The sequence below is a fragment of the Desmodus rotundus genome, chromosome 3, assembly GCF_022682495.2.
Source record: "Desmodus rotundus isolate HL8 chromosome 3, HLdesRot8A.1, whole genome shotgun sequence".
NCBI classification, from domain to species: domain Eukaryota; kingdom Metazoa; phylum Chordata; class Mammalia; order Chiroptera; family Phyllostomidae; genus Desmodus; species Desmodus rotundus.
The window spans coordinates 16,474,330-16,492,794 of NC_071389.1; the positions used below are offsets into that span (position 1 = coordinate 16,474,330).

General features: G+C 48.1%; 1 protein-coding gene across 2 annotated transcripts; it reads right to left on the reverse strand.

Annotated features, from left to right (window-relative positions):
* Nucleotides 1-450: 450 nt before the first annotated feature.
* KDF1 (keratinocyte differentiation factor 1) lies at nt 451-9,236 on the reverse strand. Of its 2 annotated transcripts, none has more exons than XM_024554749.3 (4): nt 9,134-9,236; nt 2,160-3,230; nt 1,627-1,701; nt 451-1,055 (listed from the first exon to the last, which is right to left on the reverse strand). In XM_024554749.3, exons 2-4 carry the CDS (start codon nt 3,196-3,198, stop codon nt 973-975), a joined length of 1,197 nt encoding a protein of 398 aa, XP_024410517.2. In that variant the 5' UTR covers nt 3,199-3,230; nt 9,134-9,236; the 3' UTR covers nt 451-972. The 2 variants fall into 2 exon arrangements, with proteins under 2 accessions (XP_024410517.2, XP_045046959.2); XM_045191024.3 differs by lacking the exon at nt 9,134-9,236 and adding an exon at nt 8,539-8,774.
* Nucleotides 9,237-18,465: the final 9,229 nt, after the last annotated feature.

An 18,465-nucleotide genomic window follows, 5' to 3' on the forward strand; every position in this document is an offset into this window, starting at 1 on the left:
ACCAGCTTCTAGGTCCAGAGCCAGTTACTTAGCCGCATGGCCCTCTAAATTCTTTGACCCTTCTGTGAAAATGACCCCACTCCAATGTCGTTGGGAAGGTTAAGAAGGTAACCGGGAACCACAGTGCTCTGTGGCACCAGGGGGAGGTGGAGGGAGTAGCAGGTCCAGAGCTGGGTCAAACTGCAGCCAGCCTGCAGGCAGGGAACCTGGGCAGCAGTGGTAGGTAGGCCAGACAGGCCAGCGTAGAGCCTCACAGTGACAAACCACACGTGAGACCTCGGTACAGACACCGCCTGGGCGCGCGCTCCTCTAACACAGTGGACCTGAGAGGTTGGTGGTGACCGCTCCCATTGTAGCCTTCTGACCTTGGCCCTACGACGCTAAGCCAGGTGGGATTGTTCTGGGCAGTAGTCAGGCAAATGGACAGAAAGGACAGTGCCACAGCCAAGCTAACAAGGCAGACATCTTTATTTCCTCTGTACCTTTAACTGTGGTCACAATATATGTAGTGAAAACAACTGTTCAACAGAATATAACACGGAGTAGGCACTGCCCACAGAAATCGACGGGAGACTTTCCTGCCCCACAACCCAATCCATTTAAGATAAACTGCTTTTAGCCGTTATCCTCTCCCACCTGCTGTAGGAAAAGAGAGGTGTGCATGATTGGGGGGGCAGGTTATAGACATAGGGCTGGGATTCAATCCCAGAAAGTAGTGAGTTTTTGCTTTCCATGGCCCAGACTGCCTGAAGGCCAGAGGCAGAAAGGGACAGGTTAGGGCAGCTAGGGATCCAGGAGAATGCGGGCACTGTGGCCCAGTGAAGTGCATGTGTTCCAGGAACCAGTCAGCCAAGGGTGGAGGAGCCAGAGTGGGCACTGCCTCCCCCAAAGCGGGTCCTGGTCCCCCTTTCCGTTCCGCAGGCTGTGCTGCTCTCAGAAGAGGTTGGTTGTGGCCACTGGGCCCAGCTGGGGTTAGCAGTACACCTGGAGCAGAGGTGCCCCTGACGAGTCCGTGTCGGTGCCCTGGAAGGACGAGTCGTGGCTGGCCGGGTACCCTGATGGGGAAGAGAGGAGGAAACAGGCTGAGAGGGGAAGGCGCTCATCCAGGCCCCATGGGCAGGGAGAAGCCTGCTAATCAGGAGCAGAGAGAAACTTGAGCCTAGGTCTGTCTGATCCTGGCTGGGTGACCCACTCAGTTTATTGATCTCTGAGCCCCAGCCGTCCTCTCTGTGAAAGGGTAACAACCCCATGCCCAGGGGCTTGTGAAGACCAAGAAGACAGCAGTAGAAATCACACAGTGCCCTCAGCACCAGACTGGATAGCCTTCCATCCTCCCACTTGCCTCTCCAGTGACCTGGGCTTAGAGGCTGGAGTACCATCACTTCCGCCTTGCCTGTTTTGGGTACCACCTTCCTGCGGATTCAGGGGCGGCCCCCTGAACCTCTCCCCACCGAACCCTTGAAGCTAGCTTGCAGGATTGGGATGGCATCTGTGGCTCCTCAGGTCTTGTGTCCCTTTCTGATCCCATCCTCACCCACCCCAGGAGGGAGTTGGGAGAGGGGCATGTGGGGGCCCCTAGGGCAGTCCCCTCGCCTTTCCACACTCCTCATCAGGTCAGGACCAAACCTGCGGGTCCAAAAGGCCTCAGCTTCCTGGCGATGGCATCTGCAGTCGTCTCCTGGGAGATCTGCACTGTGAGCTCTAGAAAGGGAACATGAGGGGGCAGTGGTCATTATTGCATCTTTTCAACACTTCTGCCCCCAGCCCGATGAGGGAGGGACCACTCACAGCCGGGCTGGAGAAACAATGTTTAAAACAAAGATGTAACAAGTGTGTGTGTGTGTGTGTGCACGCACGTGCGCTTCTGGGTATGCACAATGGTGGGTGTTTTAATTTGGCCAGGACAGGTTAGAGGTCCAAATACATATAAGCTCCTGAGGTCCGTTAACCATGCTGGGCCTGGCAGCTACTCCAGGAAGGTGCTAGCAGGGGACAGAAGGAGACTGTTAGGAGATAGAGAGCCATTGAGGAAAAGGAGGAAGAGGAAGAGCAGGGATTGGCTGAGGGGTGGTCCCACGGTGGCCAAAGACCCCAGCATTGCCCTCCCTTTGCCAGAGCCGCCTCCATTCTGCTCCTCAGCCCTGTGGGGCCCCACTTACCATCCTGGCTGAGCCCAGAGCCCACCATGGTCTCATGGCCACTGTCAGGGGCAGTGGTGGCAGGGGCAGCGGCCCGGCTTGAGCGCCCCTCTGTGGTCTGTGGTCGGGTTCGGCTCTTTCGGGTACTGATGCGAATGATGCCGCGTACCAGGCGGCCCTCAGCATCCTGCTCATCCAGGTGGTAGTCCTGCGTGATGCTGCTGATGAGGTCCGAGATCTTACTGGTCTTCTCCAGGAACACAGTGTCTGACGTGCACTTGGCCAGCTCGTCGATCTGGTGTACGCTGAACAACTCTGTCAGCTTCTTGAAGATAAGCACATCGATCTCTCGGCTTGACATGGAGCCACTGCCCATCTCAGGCAGGTCCAGGTCCGACTCGTGGAAGGAGTAGTACTCCTCAGAGCCACGGGGGCTGCTGGCAAAGGTGCTCGGCAGGCTGTGCCGCATGAGTGGGGGCTCAGCCAGTGGCTCCTTGCAGCAGGAGTCCACATCGGGGGCTGGAGCGGTGGTACTGCGGTAGGGATATACAGGGATGCCTTTGAGCTTGACGTCAGGGTAGCTGAAGCTGCTCCCCATGGGTGATTTGAGCCGCTGGCCATCCCGCCGGCCGGAGGGTGGACGGTCAGGACTGGGGGGCACTCCATTGTGCTCCTTGGCCCAGTTGACTTCAGCAGCCCCCTCAGGGGAGTCCCCGGTGGACAAGCAGGGGCTGCAGCCCCGCACACAGGCTCCACAGCGCTGGAGGCAATCCCGGCAGCGGCGGAAGCAGAAGGCAGCCAGGCACCAGTCCCACACCCACGGTCGCCAGAGCAGGCAGCAGGCTGGGGGCTCTGCAGCAGGCTCAGCAGAGCTGGAGATGAAGGTAAGGCTCTCGGGCCCATGGTGGCCAGGATCCTTGGGGTCTGGCTTACGGGTGCGGCGGCTTGGTGGGGGCTGAGATGGTTCATCATAGGTCTCCAGGCATAGCTCCGATGGCCGCTCCCAGGGTCCCAAGCGTGGGGGCCCAGATGATGGGCGTGGGTGTCCAGGGCGGGGCATGGCTCATTACATGGTTTGCTGCAGCCAGGCACCTGCGGGCAGAGGTCAGGAAGGAGTCAAGATCGGAGATTAGGGGCAAGTTCCTGCGCTGATCCGAGGAGCTTTAGACTTCTGATTTCTGAGAGGCCTGTGATGTGGGCAAGCCCAGGTATGCCCACAGACCCTCATCTAGTGTTCCCTTCCTTCCCCCTTCCAGAAGGAGGAAGTTCTTTCTGTGGTCTAACCTACATGTCAATCTCCTGGGACTTCACACTCATTAGAATGACTACTATTGAAAAGAAAAACAGCCCTGGTTAATGTGGCTCAGTGCACTGAATGCCAGCCTGCGAATCAAAGAGTCACTGGTTTGATTCCCAGTCAGGGCACGGGCCTGGGTTGCGGGCCAGGTCCTGAGTAGCGAATGTGTGACAGGCAACCACACATGGATGTATCTCTCCCTCTCTTCCCCTCTCTCTAAAAATAAACAAATAAATAAAATCTTTAAAGAACACAGAAAGTGACAAGAATTGCAGAGAATGTAGAGAAGTTGGAACCCTTGTGCATTGCTGGTGAGAATGCAGAATGGCGCAGCTGCCGTGGAAAACAGTCTGGTGGGTCATCGAAAAATTAAACACAGAATTACAATGTGATCCAGCAATGCCACTTCTGGGGATATACAAAAAAGAACTGAAAACAGGAACTTAAATGTATATTTGTACAAAAATATTCACAGCAGCATCGTTCACAATAAGCAAAAGATGCAAACAACCACAGGTTCCTGACGGATGGATGAATAAAATAAAATGTGATGTACACATACAATGAAATATTGTTCAGCCCTAAAAAGGAATGAAGTTTTGATATATGCTACAATACAGATGAACCTTGACACATTACGCTAAGTGAAATAAGCGTGACATAAAAGGACAAGTATTGCATGGTCCTACTTATATGAAATATCTAGAATAGTCAAATTCATGGAGACAGAAAGGAGAATGGTGGTGGCCAGGGACTGGTAAAGGGAACGAGGAGTTAGCATTTAATGCGTAGTAGAGTTTCCTTGCGTGGAGTTCCAGTTTGGGAAGATGAAAAGGTTCTGGAGATGGGTGGCGGTGATGATTACACAAGACTGTGACTGTGTTCAGCACCACAGGAACAGATGGTTAAGATGATCTTTTATAAAGTGTTAAAATGGTGCCCTGGCTATGTAGCTCAGCTGGTTAGAGCATCATCCTGATATACCAAGGTTGTGGGCTTGATCCCTGATCAGAGCACATACAAAAAAATCAACTAATGAGCCCGGGCCATTGTGGCTCAGTTGACCTGCAAACCAAAAGGTCGCGGGTTCAATTTCTGGTCCCGGTACGTACCTAGGTCGTGGGTTTGGTCCCTGGTCAGGGCGTGTACATGAGTGGCCACCTGTCGATGTTTCTCTCTCATCCACGTTTCTCCCTGTATCTCCCTCCCTTTCCCTCTCTAAAATCAATAAGCATGTCCTGGGGTGAGGATGTTTTTAAAAAATCAACTAATGAATGCATAAATAAGTGGAACAACAAATAGATGTTTCTCTCCCTTCCTTTCTCTCCCCCCCTCCCTCCCTTCCTCTCTCTCAAATCAAGAAATAAAAAAGTTAAAAATGGTAAGTTTTTATCAGTGGTTATTGATAGTTTACCACATAAAAAGCAAAAAAGCCCTGGCTGATGTGGCTCAGTTGGTTGGGCATCCTCCTGAGAACTGAAAGGCCGCTGGTTTGATTCTTGGTCAGGGCAAAGCCTGGGTTGCAGGTTCAGTTCCCCGGGGTACAGAAGGCAACCAATTGATGTTTCTCACATCGGTGGTTCTCGCCCTCTCATTTTCCCTCCCTTCCCCTCTTACTAAAATCAAAAATGAAAAAAAAAAAATCTCCTGGGATCTTGCTGTCTGGGGAATACTCTCCCGCAGTTTCTTCCCACTGTTGATAAGCCCACCCAGCACGGAGCCTCTGAGGCTGCTCACTAAACACCTTTCCATGTGACTTGCTACAGAACCTGATTGTTACCACTTCCTCTCTCTTCCCCTCCTCCTTCAAATCAGAGATGGGAATGTAATAGGTACCCTGTCAATATTTCAGTCTGCCTCGGATTTGCTCTTCTAGCAATATTTACCACCAAGCAGTTTTGCTTCTTTTGATTAGACAAGAAAGCCAAGCCACAAAATACATCTTCTTTCCCCTTTTGACTTGGTTGCCAGCAAGCTCAGAGCTAAGACTTCGCTCATTTTGTAGTAATGAGCCTGGTTCTGTGTCTGGCACTGTAGAACCCGAGATGAATGAACTATGGACCCTGTTCTTGTGATTTACACACGGTTTTGTAGGGAAAACAGATGCCTACAGGCTCTTAACATGGGACATGTAGTTGAGATGAGGCATCACCAGAGTAAATAACTCTGCCAGAGGGAGTCGGGAAACATTTTGTACTGATATCTTTGGGAAGGTATTTGGTCACAGTAACTCTTCTTAGCCTGGATTTTCTAAAATATTGATCTAATGGCACTGGTCCTAGAACTGGTGGTGTGTGAGAACTAAGTGTCAGGTTACCTGCGCTTTAGTCCCCGTTCTGGCTCTAATAGGTACTGTGCTTTGGGCAAATCAGTGTCACCTCTCTGACAAAATCACCATCATCTCTCACCCAGATACTGTCAAGACCCCCATTCTGGCCACCTCCATTCCTTTCTATTTGCTCAACCAGTGAGAACTTAAAAACAAACCAAAACCCCAAAATCTGGAAAATCTTGGCAAACACCACTTCAATCAAATGATCAACATTAACATCACCAATAACGGGATGTACTGACGTCACGCGCCTCTTGAGACTATGCAGTAAGAAGGATACAATATTGTTTAGGAAGTATTCCTGCCCCAAACGCATAACCTGGAGGTAGTCACGAAGAAACATCAGACAAGCCCAAGCTGAGGGACGTGACAACTAAGTGCAATGTGTGACCCTGGATTGCATCCTGGATCAAGAGGAAAAATTGGAATAATGTGGATAATTGGTGAAATTTAAAAATAGACTGTGTATTATTTAATAATACTGTGTCAATGTTAAATTTCCTGAATTTGATTACTATGGGTACATAAGATAATGTTCTTATTCTAGGAAATACACACTGAAGAATGTAGGGGTGAAAGCATGATGTCTGCAAAATCTAAAAAGGGTTCCCCCGAAAAGCAGAAGGTGTATGCTGCAGAGAGAGAGAGAGAGGGAGGGAGGGACTGTTAGCCATGGTGAATGTGGATGAGGACCCGGGAGCGCTTCGTTCCTACAACTCTTCAACCCGCTGTGCTGTCCCCACTCAGCACTGCTTCCCCAAGCCCCCTCCAGAGCCCACATTGCTCCCCACAGCATTCTGCTGGGCTGTCTGCTTGGCCTTGAAGACAAGCCATTGTGACCCGGAGGGACAGGGCCCATGTCTGATTCCTTTCTGCCTCAATGTCTGAGGTTTGGGTACTGTAAGTGCTTCAGGGAACTGACACAGTCTGTGTGACCTCAGGGTGAGTAAGGACCATTGGGTGGAAATAAAAAGGACTTAGGCTCTAGGCTGATCAGAGTGGAAACGGCAGTGTCTGTGTGTGTGTGTGTGTGTGTGTGTGAGAGAGAGAGAGAGAGAGAGAGAGAGAGAGAGAGAGAGAGAGAGATCCTCTCTCCAAAAGGGTACAAACTGAAATTGTAAGTCCTTCACAGCCCAGGGAGGCAAGGCAAGCAGTTGAAAACCTGTGCCTTAGTTTGAGCAATGTGGGGGTGGGAATGGGTTCATTCATTCACTCAATTAACAAATACTGTCTGAGGGCCTACTGTGTGTCAGGTACTGTTATCAATTCTGTGGACATAGTGGCAAAACAGACAAAATTCCTGAATCTCAGGTTTTTGCATTCTAGTGAAAGAGTTCATTATTGATGGCTTACACTGTTCTAAGTACTTTGAATGTATTAAACCAATTAATTCTCACGGCCCTATTTGTAGTTATTATTATTATTACTATACAGAGAGACTAAATAAGTTGTCCAAAGCCACAAATTTATTTGTACCCAACCAGCCTAGCTCAGCGCTTATCCACTACCCCATCCCATCTGTTACTTGGGAGGCAGGGGGCAAAGTGGCCAGTGGCCAACTCCACACACAAGCCCAAAGAGGGAGCCCTGATTCTCAGTCTCCAGCCGTGGATGAGAAGGATGAGGGTATCTACACTGTTTCATCCACACTGAGCTCTGAGGTACCTGGGGTTTGTAAGAACATCAAGGGGTTACTGATGATGGTCTGGTTACTATCTCCTCCTCCACCTCCAAGGCTTTAGGATTTGCCACTATTCATGTAATTCATCCAACAAGTATCTACTGAGCACTTAGACCATGTGCCCAGCACTGCGCTAAATGTTGGGAGGCAGCAGTGAATGGGCCAGAAACAGGCTCCAGCCCAAGAGGACTTTTGCTTTATTTAACATTCACAGTTGCCCTGTAAGTATTATACCTCCGCTTTACAGATGAGGAGTCTGAAGCCCAGAGAGCTGAAGTGACTTGACACCAGGCTGGAAAGGGACAGAACCAGATTTGTACCGTGGTCTGCCAACTCCAGAGCCCAGGTAACTTTGCTCTGTGACACACAGTTCGAATAGGAGTGGGAGGGAGGGAAGCGGAGCAAAACCTGAGGTCAGGACAGTGCCTGGCCTCAGTTCTACCTTCCCCTCTAGGCCCTGCATGCTCCCGAAGTCAAACTCCACCCATTTCATCTAGGCTGTGTCTTCCCCTCCATGCTGCTGCCCCCACCTCCAAAATCCTAGGAACAGTGCTCATTTGGTTTTGTGAGGGGTGGGTCCCTGCTGCTATTGTGGTCTGGGGCAAGACTCTAGGCTTCAGTTTCTCGTCTTTAAAAATTTTTTGTTGATTTTAGAGAGACAGGAAGGGGGAAGAGAAGGGCGGGGGGTGTGTGGCTGGGGAGGTGGGGAGAGGTAGAGAAAGAGAGAAACATCATTTGTTGTCCCACTTATTCATGTGCTCATTGGTTGATTCTTGTATGTGCCCTGACTGAGGATCCAACCACAAGCTTGGCCTATCAGGACAATGTTCTAACCAACTGAGCTATCCGGCCCGTTTGCTCAACTTTAGCAAGGGGAGATGAGTGTCTTCATGTACCAGGTGAGGTTTAAATGAGATATCGCATGGAGGGGCTTTAGCACCTGGAAGGATCTGGGTCACTGGGAGCCCCAAGGCACCACAGGGATCCTCCTCAGGCTCAGAGGGTCCCGGGCCGCCTTCTCCACACTTACGGAAGCTCTTCCCCACCCCTCAGTCCTTGAGAACACACACTCAGGGGTCCATCTCCCTACCGACTCCCTCCTTCCTGCACCGGCCTCTGCCCGACACCCGTGCTCAGTCAAGTCTCGCACACCGGGCCGGGAGGGGCACCCCAATCCTGCTCAAGAAACAGCCATCGGTTCTCGCGCCTGGCATCCGTGCACCTTCGGTCTCTTGCTCCAAAAGCTCAGCCCGCAACTCCTGCATCCACAGGCACCTGGTTGGGGGCACGGGAGGCTAGACCCCAACACTGCCTGGCGGACTAGCACAGCCCCTATACCAGCAATACCCTGGGGGCGAGCACCACCCTCTCCAACTGCGGGGGCCCTCCGCCCTCCAACAGACCCAGCCTCCCTCCAGCCCTGACTGGTTCTCAGGGTGCTCACGGTCCCCACCCCAAGCCAGCGCAGCTCTAAGGGCGTACAGAGCCCCCTTTGCCTCATTCTGCCGGCCCGGCCCAGGCGTCCGCTCAGGCCTTTCCTTGGCTGGGTCCGCGCACCCCGGAAGTGGGAGGGTGGTCCCCGAGGAACTGGCCCTGGACCCTCCCTCGCCGCTGCACAGCCTCGGGGGTCTCTGTACACTGGTGCCTCCCTGGTTCGCGCCCCCTTGGGCCCGCGCGGGGCTTACCTGTCCCGCCAGGTGAGAGCCTCCGGCTCGGCCCCTCCTCCTGCCCCCTTCCTCCCGCCCAGCCGCTCACCTAGGGTGCAGGTGAGCGTCTCGCGGGAGCGCCCCACGGGCCGCCGCTGGGGACACACTTCCTGCCTCCGCAAAGCGCCTCCGCGCACCTGGGCCAAGGCCCCGCCCCGGGCGCTGGGCTGGCACCTAGGCCAGGCTTGGGCGCTCCGCAGGTAGACTCTGAGAGCTGTGATCCGCCTAGTCGGGTAAGTAAGGCCTGGCGGGCAGAGTGTTCAGACGCTGGGGCCCAGTCTCCTCTTCCGTAGGCAGGTGGTCCTAGCGTCTCCAAGCCCCAGGAGCACTTGCCAGGCCTTAAAAAGCTCAGCTCAAAGGGCATGTCTCCTGAGACACCTTCTCTGACCCCAGGCCTGTCTGATTTTGTTATGTAGAACAATTTTCTGTACTTCTTTATCATAATACTCAGCACACCGTTGTGTTCTTGTCTTCTGTCTCCTCCTTTAGACTCTGACTTTGAGGACAGGATCTGGTCTTGTTCCCAATGTTCCTGCAGTGTGGGACCTGGCGCATACTAGGTGTTCAGCAAATATTCTCAACTGCATGAACCATTGGGCTCAGATTTCTTTTTTTGCCCTGAGGCAGAATTGGGGGCCTGGGTCTTCTACTCCCTGGTCAGTTCACCTCTGTTCCAGGAAATCTGCAGAAGACAAGTACCTCTGCTCTGGGAGGAGGAGGCTGGGCTGTGAAGTTCTGGAAAATGCATTCAACATCAGCAAAAGTGGCCAAAATGGGCCATGATATCCCTATCCCATGGAGTCTCTACAAGAGGCAACATCAGTCCTGGCTGGTGTGGCTCAGTGGTTTGAGTGCCGGCCTGCAAACCAAAGGATCGCTGGTTCAATTCCCAGTCAGTACACAAGCCTGGGTTGTGGGCCAGGTCCCCAGCAGGGGGCGCACAGGAGGCAACCAGACATTGATGTTTCCTTCCGTTTTTCTCTCCCTTTACCTCTCTCTAAAAATAAATGAGTAAAATCTTTATTAAAAAAAAAAAAAGAGGCAACATCACTGGGTGGCAAGAAGTCAGGGCTCAGACTATCTTTGGTTCCTGCTCCCTTTAATAACAACTTAATAACTTTTAAAAACATTTTATTGTATTTTTTCATTACTATTTATCCCCCCCCATACCTCTTCTACCTCCACCCACCCCCCACAACTTAATAACTTGATAGCACCAATAAACAAATGACTTTTAGGGAGCATCTCCAGGATTCATGCCAAACCTCTTACTTGCATAGTATTATTTAACCTTTCTGCTAATCTTCGAGGTGGGGCAGGAGTTATCATTCCCAGTTTACTGATAAGGAAACTGAGGTTTTGGAATGGGAAGGCTTGTTTGCTCGGGCAGGTGGCACAAACTGTTTGACTAGGGGAAAGCACTTTGCTTTTCTAAGCCTCATCTGTGGAGATACTAGTGCCTCTCTCCCACTGGGCGAATTAAAAAAGAATGGATGCAAAGTGAAATAAAGAGTATGGGAAAAGAAGACTGGGGATAAGGATTGACAAGTGGGAGAAATTCAGTACTGCCTGGCCCTCTTCCCCTCCAGGTGTACCACAAATACAGGACCTTCAAACCCCAAGCTCCCTTTCACCTCCCTTCCCCCAGATGGAGATGCTGCCAGTTAGGGCAGACCCCTTTATCTGCCTTGTTTGGGTTCGCAAGCCCACCCCTTGCCCATTTTTTAAAAAAATTTTAAATTTGTTGATTTTAGAGAGGGGAAGAGAGGGGGAGAAATTGATTTGTTCCACTTATTGATGCATTCATTGGTTGATTTTTGTGTGTGCCTTCACTGGGGATCAAACCTGTAACCTTGGTGTATTGTGTATCAGGAAAACACTCTAACCAACTGAGCTATCCAGCCAGGGAGCCATTGCCCATTTTCTTGGAAGATGAATCTTACTGTAACTGGGGTGTTTTCTTCCCTATCTTACCTCTCAAGACACCATCATCTCATTCCACAGTAGGTGTTCATGTTCCACCAGAGACCCTCCATGGTAACCCCTCCCACCATATCTTGTCCACCTTCTCAGCTGGAGCAAGTGGCACATTGTGTCCTCATTTGGAGCTCAGAAAGCAGTGCCACACTGTGTACAGTAGAACATCTGTGTACCCTAAGACCCAGCGAGTCCATTCCTAGGTGCAAGACTTGCACGAATGCACCAGGAGATGTGTACAAGAATGGTAGGAAAACATTGTTCGTGGTAACCCCAAACAAAAACACCTAAATGCCACTGACAAGAGATAGAGAATGAAAAACAGCGATACGGCTGGGTCATGGTGACAGAATATTGAATGAGAACATGCAAGTCCCAGAAGAGGGCGTACAAAACGCTGCCCTTTTTATAAAGTTCAGGTGCAACCAGAGCTACTATGTGTAGGAATAATATTGGGTTGAATCATATGAAATTATTGGTTTTGACCTGTTCTGACCTATAAAAATTGTAAATTTATAATGTTTAGCATAATTCGTGTGTAAAAACTATTTTTAAAAAAGCAGAAGAATGAGAAACACAAAATTCAGAGTAGGGATTAGCTAGGGTCGGGTGGAAAAGGGGTCAGAGGCGGCAGGGAGCCCATTAATAGATTTAATTTTTAGTAATGTTCTGGTTCATGGGTCGGATGTTAGATTCAAGGGCTTTCATTTTTGAATAAATGAATGTATAAATGGACAAATCAATAAAATATATAATTTTTTGCTGTAAATAACTAAAGGTACTGTCACTTGCAAAGTTTGTCAAGGTAGCAAAAATGTGAGTCTAGAGTCTATTTAGTTTTTTCCCCACTTATTCATTCATTTTTTTTCAAGATGAAGCTATAACATAGTAAAATCCATATTTTTAGTGTACAGTTCTGTGAGTTTTGAAAAATGCATACAAATGCATAACTACCACCACAATCAATTATGGAGCAATTCCATAATCTCCCCAAATTCCCCTAAACCCCTCTGTAGTCAGCTCCTTCCCTCGACCCCACCCCTTGGCAACCACTAATCTCTTTTCTGTCTCCATAGCTCTGTTTTTCCAGAACATGTTTAATTGTAAAAGTTCAGAACTGCACTACAAAATTGTGATTCTGTGCTACCTAATGCTGTAGATGAATAGGAACATGGTGACTGAAGCAGCCCAGAAGTACTTTCTTTATCTAGAAAGAAGAGAATAAAGGAAGGAAGGAAAGAATACCTCTGACCCTCTGGCTGCACTTGCTGATGGCTGAGGGAGTCTTTCTCTGGAGGCCCAGTGTTGCCTCTCACCAGCTGAGTGACCTTGGAGAAGCCGCTTCTCATTGGTTAAATGAGAAGGGGGGATAATAATCCCCCCTCAGAGTGTTTTGTGTAGTGTTTTTCAAAAGTCACAAGTTAGCTGTCATTCCAACCACAGCCACACCGAAACTGCTCTCCTTCTCTGCCCCTCCCCCTCCTACACTTGAACACATTGGGCCCTCTGTATTCCCCTGCCACAGTGCATACTGAACAACTTCATCAAAAACGGATGTCATTCTGTGTGTATACCCGAAATAATTTAAAACAGGAACTCAGATAGATAGTATATACCAATGTTCATTGCAGCATTATTCACCATAGGGAACCGATCCATGCGGCAGTGGCGAATGTAGCTCAGCCCTGATTTGGAAAACCGGCAGGCGGGAGGCAGCACACAGGTTCCAAACCCACAGATCGGCTTTCCCGTGGGGAATCAGGCCTGCATTGGGCCTAGGCTGCTTTGAGGCTTGCTTTTGCTGAAACTCCCTCACCCTGAGTTAAGGCAGCAAATGTTTACTGCATATCTTTAAAGTAACTTCCTAAAGTCTGTGCTAAACCTTCCAAGGATGGAGTGTAACCAGTTCAACGACTTTTCTCCTTACATTTGCAACATTCTTTTCTTTGAAGTAATTAGCAACATCCTTTCCTTTGTTATCTATAAAAGGTAATCACCTAAAGCGAACCTGTGCATAGTAAATGAGGACCATTCTCGATGTAATGTGCCCAGAAAAGTAATAAAAGCCTGTCCAGGCAGGGGTCGGGATGCTCTCTCACTCAGAGAGTGACCATGCCCTCCCTTTTTCTCCACAGGACTTCTGCAGTCCTTGTGCATTTGTTCATTGTAGCCACAACACACAGACCCCTGCTGGTCGGAGTCCACATTAATTCATAATAGCCAAAAGGCAGAAACAAGTCAGGTGTCCACCAATAGAAAATGGATAAACAAAATGTTTTATATACTCAAAATGGAATATTACTCAGCAACAAAAAATGAAGTTCTGATACATGCTGAAATAGAAATGAACCTTGAAAATATTATGCAAAGTAAAATAAACCAGACACAAAAGGACAAATATTGTGATTCCACTTATATTAAATATTTAGAACAGACAACTTTATATAGAGGCAGAAATTAGCAGTTACCAGGGGCTGGAGGGAAGGGGATGGTGAATTATTGCTTAATGGGTACAGAGTTTTTATTTGGACTCACGGCTCATGGATGATGAAAAGTTTTGGATATAGATAGGGGCAATGGTTGCACAACAGTGTGAATGTAATTAATGCCACTGAATTATATATTTTAAAATGGTTAAAATTGCAAATATTATGCTCATACAAGGGGGGCACCCCCAAAAAACAGAATTATCTTCTAGAGGGTAGGCCCCTTGTAGTACAGGCTTCCCCTACTTGGTGAGTGTTCTAGGACCTATCTGTATCAGTGCACCAGCTGGCGTTGTTGTGAGAGGCTGTGCTCAGCTTCAGTGAATTTTGTTTGAAGACTCTTTCAGTTTGTTTGCCCATTTCGTGACGGGTGATTTATGAGCACACTGCCCACACCTTGCTGAATATTTGACTCATGCCCCACCCTCCCTATTCATCTGATCTCGCCCTGAGCAGCTTTTTAAAAAAAAATTTCCCTGGATGAAAAAGTCCTCAAAGGGAAACGTTTTGCTGATGCGCAAGAGGTGAAACCAAAAATGGCAGAAGCACTAAAAGTCATCAAAATTGATGAGTTCAGAAACTGTCTGAGACCTGGCTGGTGTGGCTCAGTGGTTTGAGTGCTGGCCTCAGAAGCAAAGTGTCGCCAGTTCAATTCCCAGTCAGGGCACGTGCCTGGGTTGTGGGTCAGGTACCCAGTAGGGGGTGTGTGAGGGGCAACCAATTGATGTATTCATGTGTCTCTCACACATCGATGTTTCTCTCCCTCTCTTTCTCCCTCCCTTGCCCTGTCTCTAAAAATAAATAAATATCTTAGACTTTCGGCCAAGACGGAGGCATAGGTAGATACACTGTACCTCCTCAAACAACCAAAAGAAGGACAACAAAAAAGTTAAAAACAAAAAACAGCCATAACTGACAGAGAATCGAACTGTAAGGAAGTCTGACAACCAAGGAATGAAAGAACAAACATTCATCCAGACCGATAGGAGGAGCAGAGAAAGGCAGCCGGACAGAGAGGACTCACGGCAAGGCGTTAACTGGAGGACTGGGGCAGGCGGACTGGGCATGGTGGCTGCTGGCAGAGTTGGTGGTCTTACATTTGCGTGTGGATAAACTGGGAGGAACAACTAGGGAGTGAGACAGACAGTGCAACCCAAGGTCCCAGTGCAGGGAAATAAAGCCTCAAAACCTCTGACTGAAAAAACCTGTGGGTGTTGAGGCAGTGGGAGAAACTCCCCGCCTCACAGGAGAGTCTGTTGGAGAGACTCAAGGGGTCCTGGAATGTATACAAACTCATCTACCCAGGAGTCAGCACCGGAAGGGCCCAATTTGCTTGTGGGTAGCGGAAGAAGTGACTGAAAGCCGGCAGAGAGCTGAGCAAGCAGCATTGTTCTCTCCCCTGAATACAGAGCCACAACACAGCGATGTGGGTTGCCCTGCCCTGGTGAATATCTAAGGCTCTGTCGCTTATCTGTAACAGGTGCGCCAAGATTTAAAAAAAAAAAAAAGGCCCAAATGAAAGAACAGATCAAAACTCCAGAAAAAATACAACTAAGCGATGAATAGATAGCCAACCTATCAGATGCACAGTTCAAAACACTGGTAATCAGGATGCTCACAGAATTGGTTGAGTATGATTACAAACTAGAGGAAAAAGTGAAGGCTATGGAAAGTGAAATAAAGGAAAATGTACAGGGAATCAACAATGATGGGCAGGAAATCAGTACTCAAATCAATGGTTTGGACCAGAAGGAAGAAATAAACATTCAACCAGAAAAGAATGAAGAAACAAGAATTCAGAAAAATGAGGAGAGGCTTAGGAACCTCCAGGACAACTTTAAGTATTCCAACATCTGAATCATAGGGGTGCCAGAAGGAGAAGAGGGAGAGCAAGAAATTGAAAATTTATTTGAAAAAGTAATGAAGGAGAACTTTCTCAATCTGACAAAGGAAATAGACTTCCAGGAAGTCCAGAAAGCTCAGAGAGTCCCAAAGAAGTTGGATCCAAGGAAGCACACACCAAGGCACATCATAATTATATTACCTAAGATTAAAGATAAGGAGAGAATCTTAAAAGCAGCAAGAGAAAAGGAGACAGTTACCTACAAAGGAGATCCCATAAGACTATCAGCTGATTTCTCAAAAGAAACCTTGCAGGCAAGAAGGGGCTGGAAAGAAGTATTTGAAGTCATGAAAGGCAAGGACCTACATCCAAGATTATTCTCTCCAGCAAAGCTATCACTTAGAATGGAAGGGGAGATAAAGTGCTTCCCAGACAAGGTCAAGTTAAAAGAGTTCATCATCACCAAGCCCTTATTATATGAAATGTTAAAGGGACTTGTCTAAGAAAAAGAAGGTCAAAAATAAAAACAGTAAAATGACAACAAACTCACAACTGTCAACAACCGAACCTAAAAACAAAAACAAAAGCAAACTAAGCAAACAACTAGAACAGGAACAGAATCACAGAAATGGAGATCACATGGAGGGTTATCAGTGGGGAAGGGTAGGGGGGGAATGGGGGAAAAGGTACAGGGAATAAGTAGCATAAATGGTAGGTACAAAATAGACAGGGGGTTGGTTAAGAATAATACAGGAAATGTAGAAGCCAAAGAACTTGTATGTATGACCATGGACATGAAATAAGTGGGGGAAGATGTGGATGGGAGGGGGTGTGCAGGGTGGAGGGGAATAAAGGGGGGGGGAATGGGACAACTATAATAGCATAATCAATAACATATATTAAAAAATAAAAATAAAATCTTCTAAAAAAACTGTTTTGAGCAGTGGAAAAAATGTCTCAATAGGTGTGTGTATTGCATCAAATGGAGAGTACTTTGAAGGTGACTGAATTTTAAACATGTAAGAATACACAAACTTTTGATACTTATAAAAAATATTTTATTTGTTTACTTTTAGAGATAGGGGAAGGGAGGGAGAAAAAGAGAGAGAAAAACATCAGTCAGTTTCCTCTGTCCCCAACTGAGGACCCAACCTGCAATCCAGGCATGCACCCTGACTGGGCACCGAACTGGTAATCTCTTGATTCTCAGGCTAGCACTCACACCAGCCAGGATATAAATACACAATTTTTAAAATTAATAAATTCTGGTATATATATATATATGTATATCCATCCACAATTTAAAAAATGTGTAACAAAGAAAAGAGAGATCTACTGGAGTAAATTTTCCAGATAACAACCCATGTCTTCTATGCCCCTCCCTTTACAGTTTACAAAGAAAACACCCTTTAATTTGACCCTTACAAAAGCCTTAGGTAGGCATCATCATATTCATTTTACTGATGAGGAAACTGAGGCCCCCAGGATCCCAAGACCCTACTGGACTGAGTAGTGGCGCTGGGTGGGATCCCAAGGTGGGGTCCCAGCCCTACTGGCTCTCAGTACAGTGCCCTCCTCCCAGCCACGCACTTGGACTTCTTTCTAAGCGGAAAGGCCTGCCTCTGTAACCAGAGCCGCCCAAGCTCAGTTTTGTTTCTCGGCCATGACTGGGGCCATTGTCCTGATCCTCTGCTTCCACCACCGTTGCTCTACTGTACTCAGTGTTTACTTTTCTGGTCTTCTTCCTCAGCTACCACGCAGACTCCTGGGCTGGTGACAGATGGTGGTGAGGAGATGGAAGTGTCAAGGGTAGCTAGGGTCTGGCTTGTGCTGCTGGATAAATGGATATGACTGCGGAGGGCAAATTTGAGGTGTAAAAGTACAAACTTGGTGTTAGACCTGTTGAACTGGAGGATTTGTAAGAGAGCCAAGAAATGCCATGTTTGTGTATACAGATGACTTTTAGAATGATGTTTAGTATCTATGAGACCTGCAAGTTTGGGCACCAGGAGGAGCAGTGTGGGTCAGGGAAGTGTGTGGATCCATGGGTTATCTATCTTCTACTTGCTTCTCTTGTGCATCTCCCATAGGGGGCACTAGGGGGCAGCATGCAACAGCATAAATGCCAGAACTTCAGGGTCACAAGGTCTGAGTTGGAGTCGTAGCTGCACCCCTGTTCATCTCAGTGTGAACTTCAGCTCTTTGAACCTCAGCATCTCTCATCCAAAAATGGATTTAATGTGAGGTGGGATGTGCTTCAGACTGTGAACTCTGGAGTCAGAGGGCCTGAATATGTGTCCCAACTATGCCACGTACTAGCTGGGTGACTTGGCCAAGTTACTGAACTTCTCAGTGCCTCAGATACCTTCTCTATAAAGTGAATATAATAGTAGTTTCATATGGTGATTACAGTAGAGGCCAGCTCATGGTAACTGCTACATAGATGACAGCTGTTTTATTTTAATCCCTTCTTCCTGCCCCATCTCTGCCTCCCCAGCCATTCCGGGCCAGGACTCTCTGAGGCAAGACCACAGACTCTGATGCCCCTGGCATAGTGTGGCTCAGTTGGCTGGATGTTGTCCTGCAAGTGAACGATGTTTTTCTCTCACATCAGTGCTTCTCTCCCTCTATTTCTCCTTCCCTTCCCCTCTCTCTAAAAATAAATAAATAAAATCTTTAAAATATATATTAACATATAAATATTTTATTAATATATATTTTAAAGATTTTATTTATTTATTTTTAGAGAGAGGGGAAAGGAGGGAGAAAGAGAAGGAGACAAACACCAATGCATGGTTGCCTCTCATACCCCCCCCCCACTGGGGACCTTGGCCACAACCCAGGCATGTGCCCTCACTGGGAATCGAACTGGCGACTCTTTGGTTCGCAGGTCGGCACTCAATCCACTGAGCCACACTAGCTAGGGCTAACAAATAATTTTAAAAAGACCACTGACTTTGAGAATCAGCAGGAAAACAAATTACTGCTACTGTCCATGGCCACCT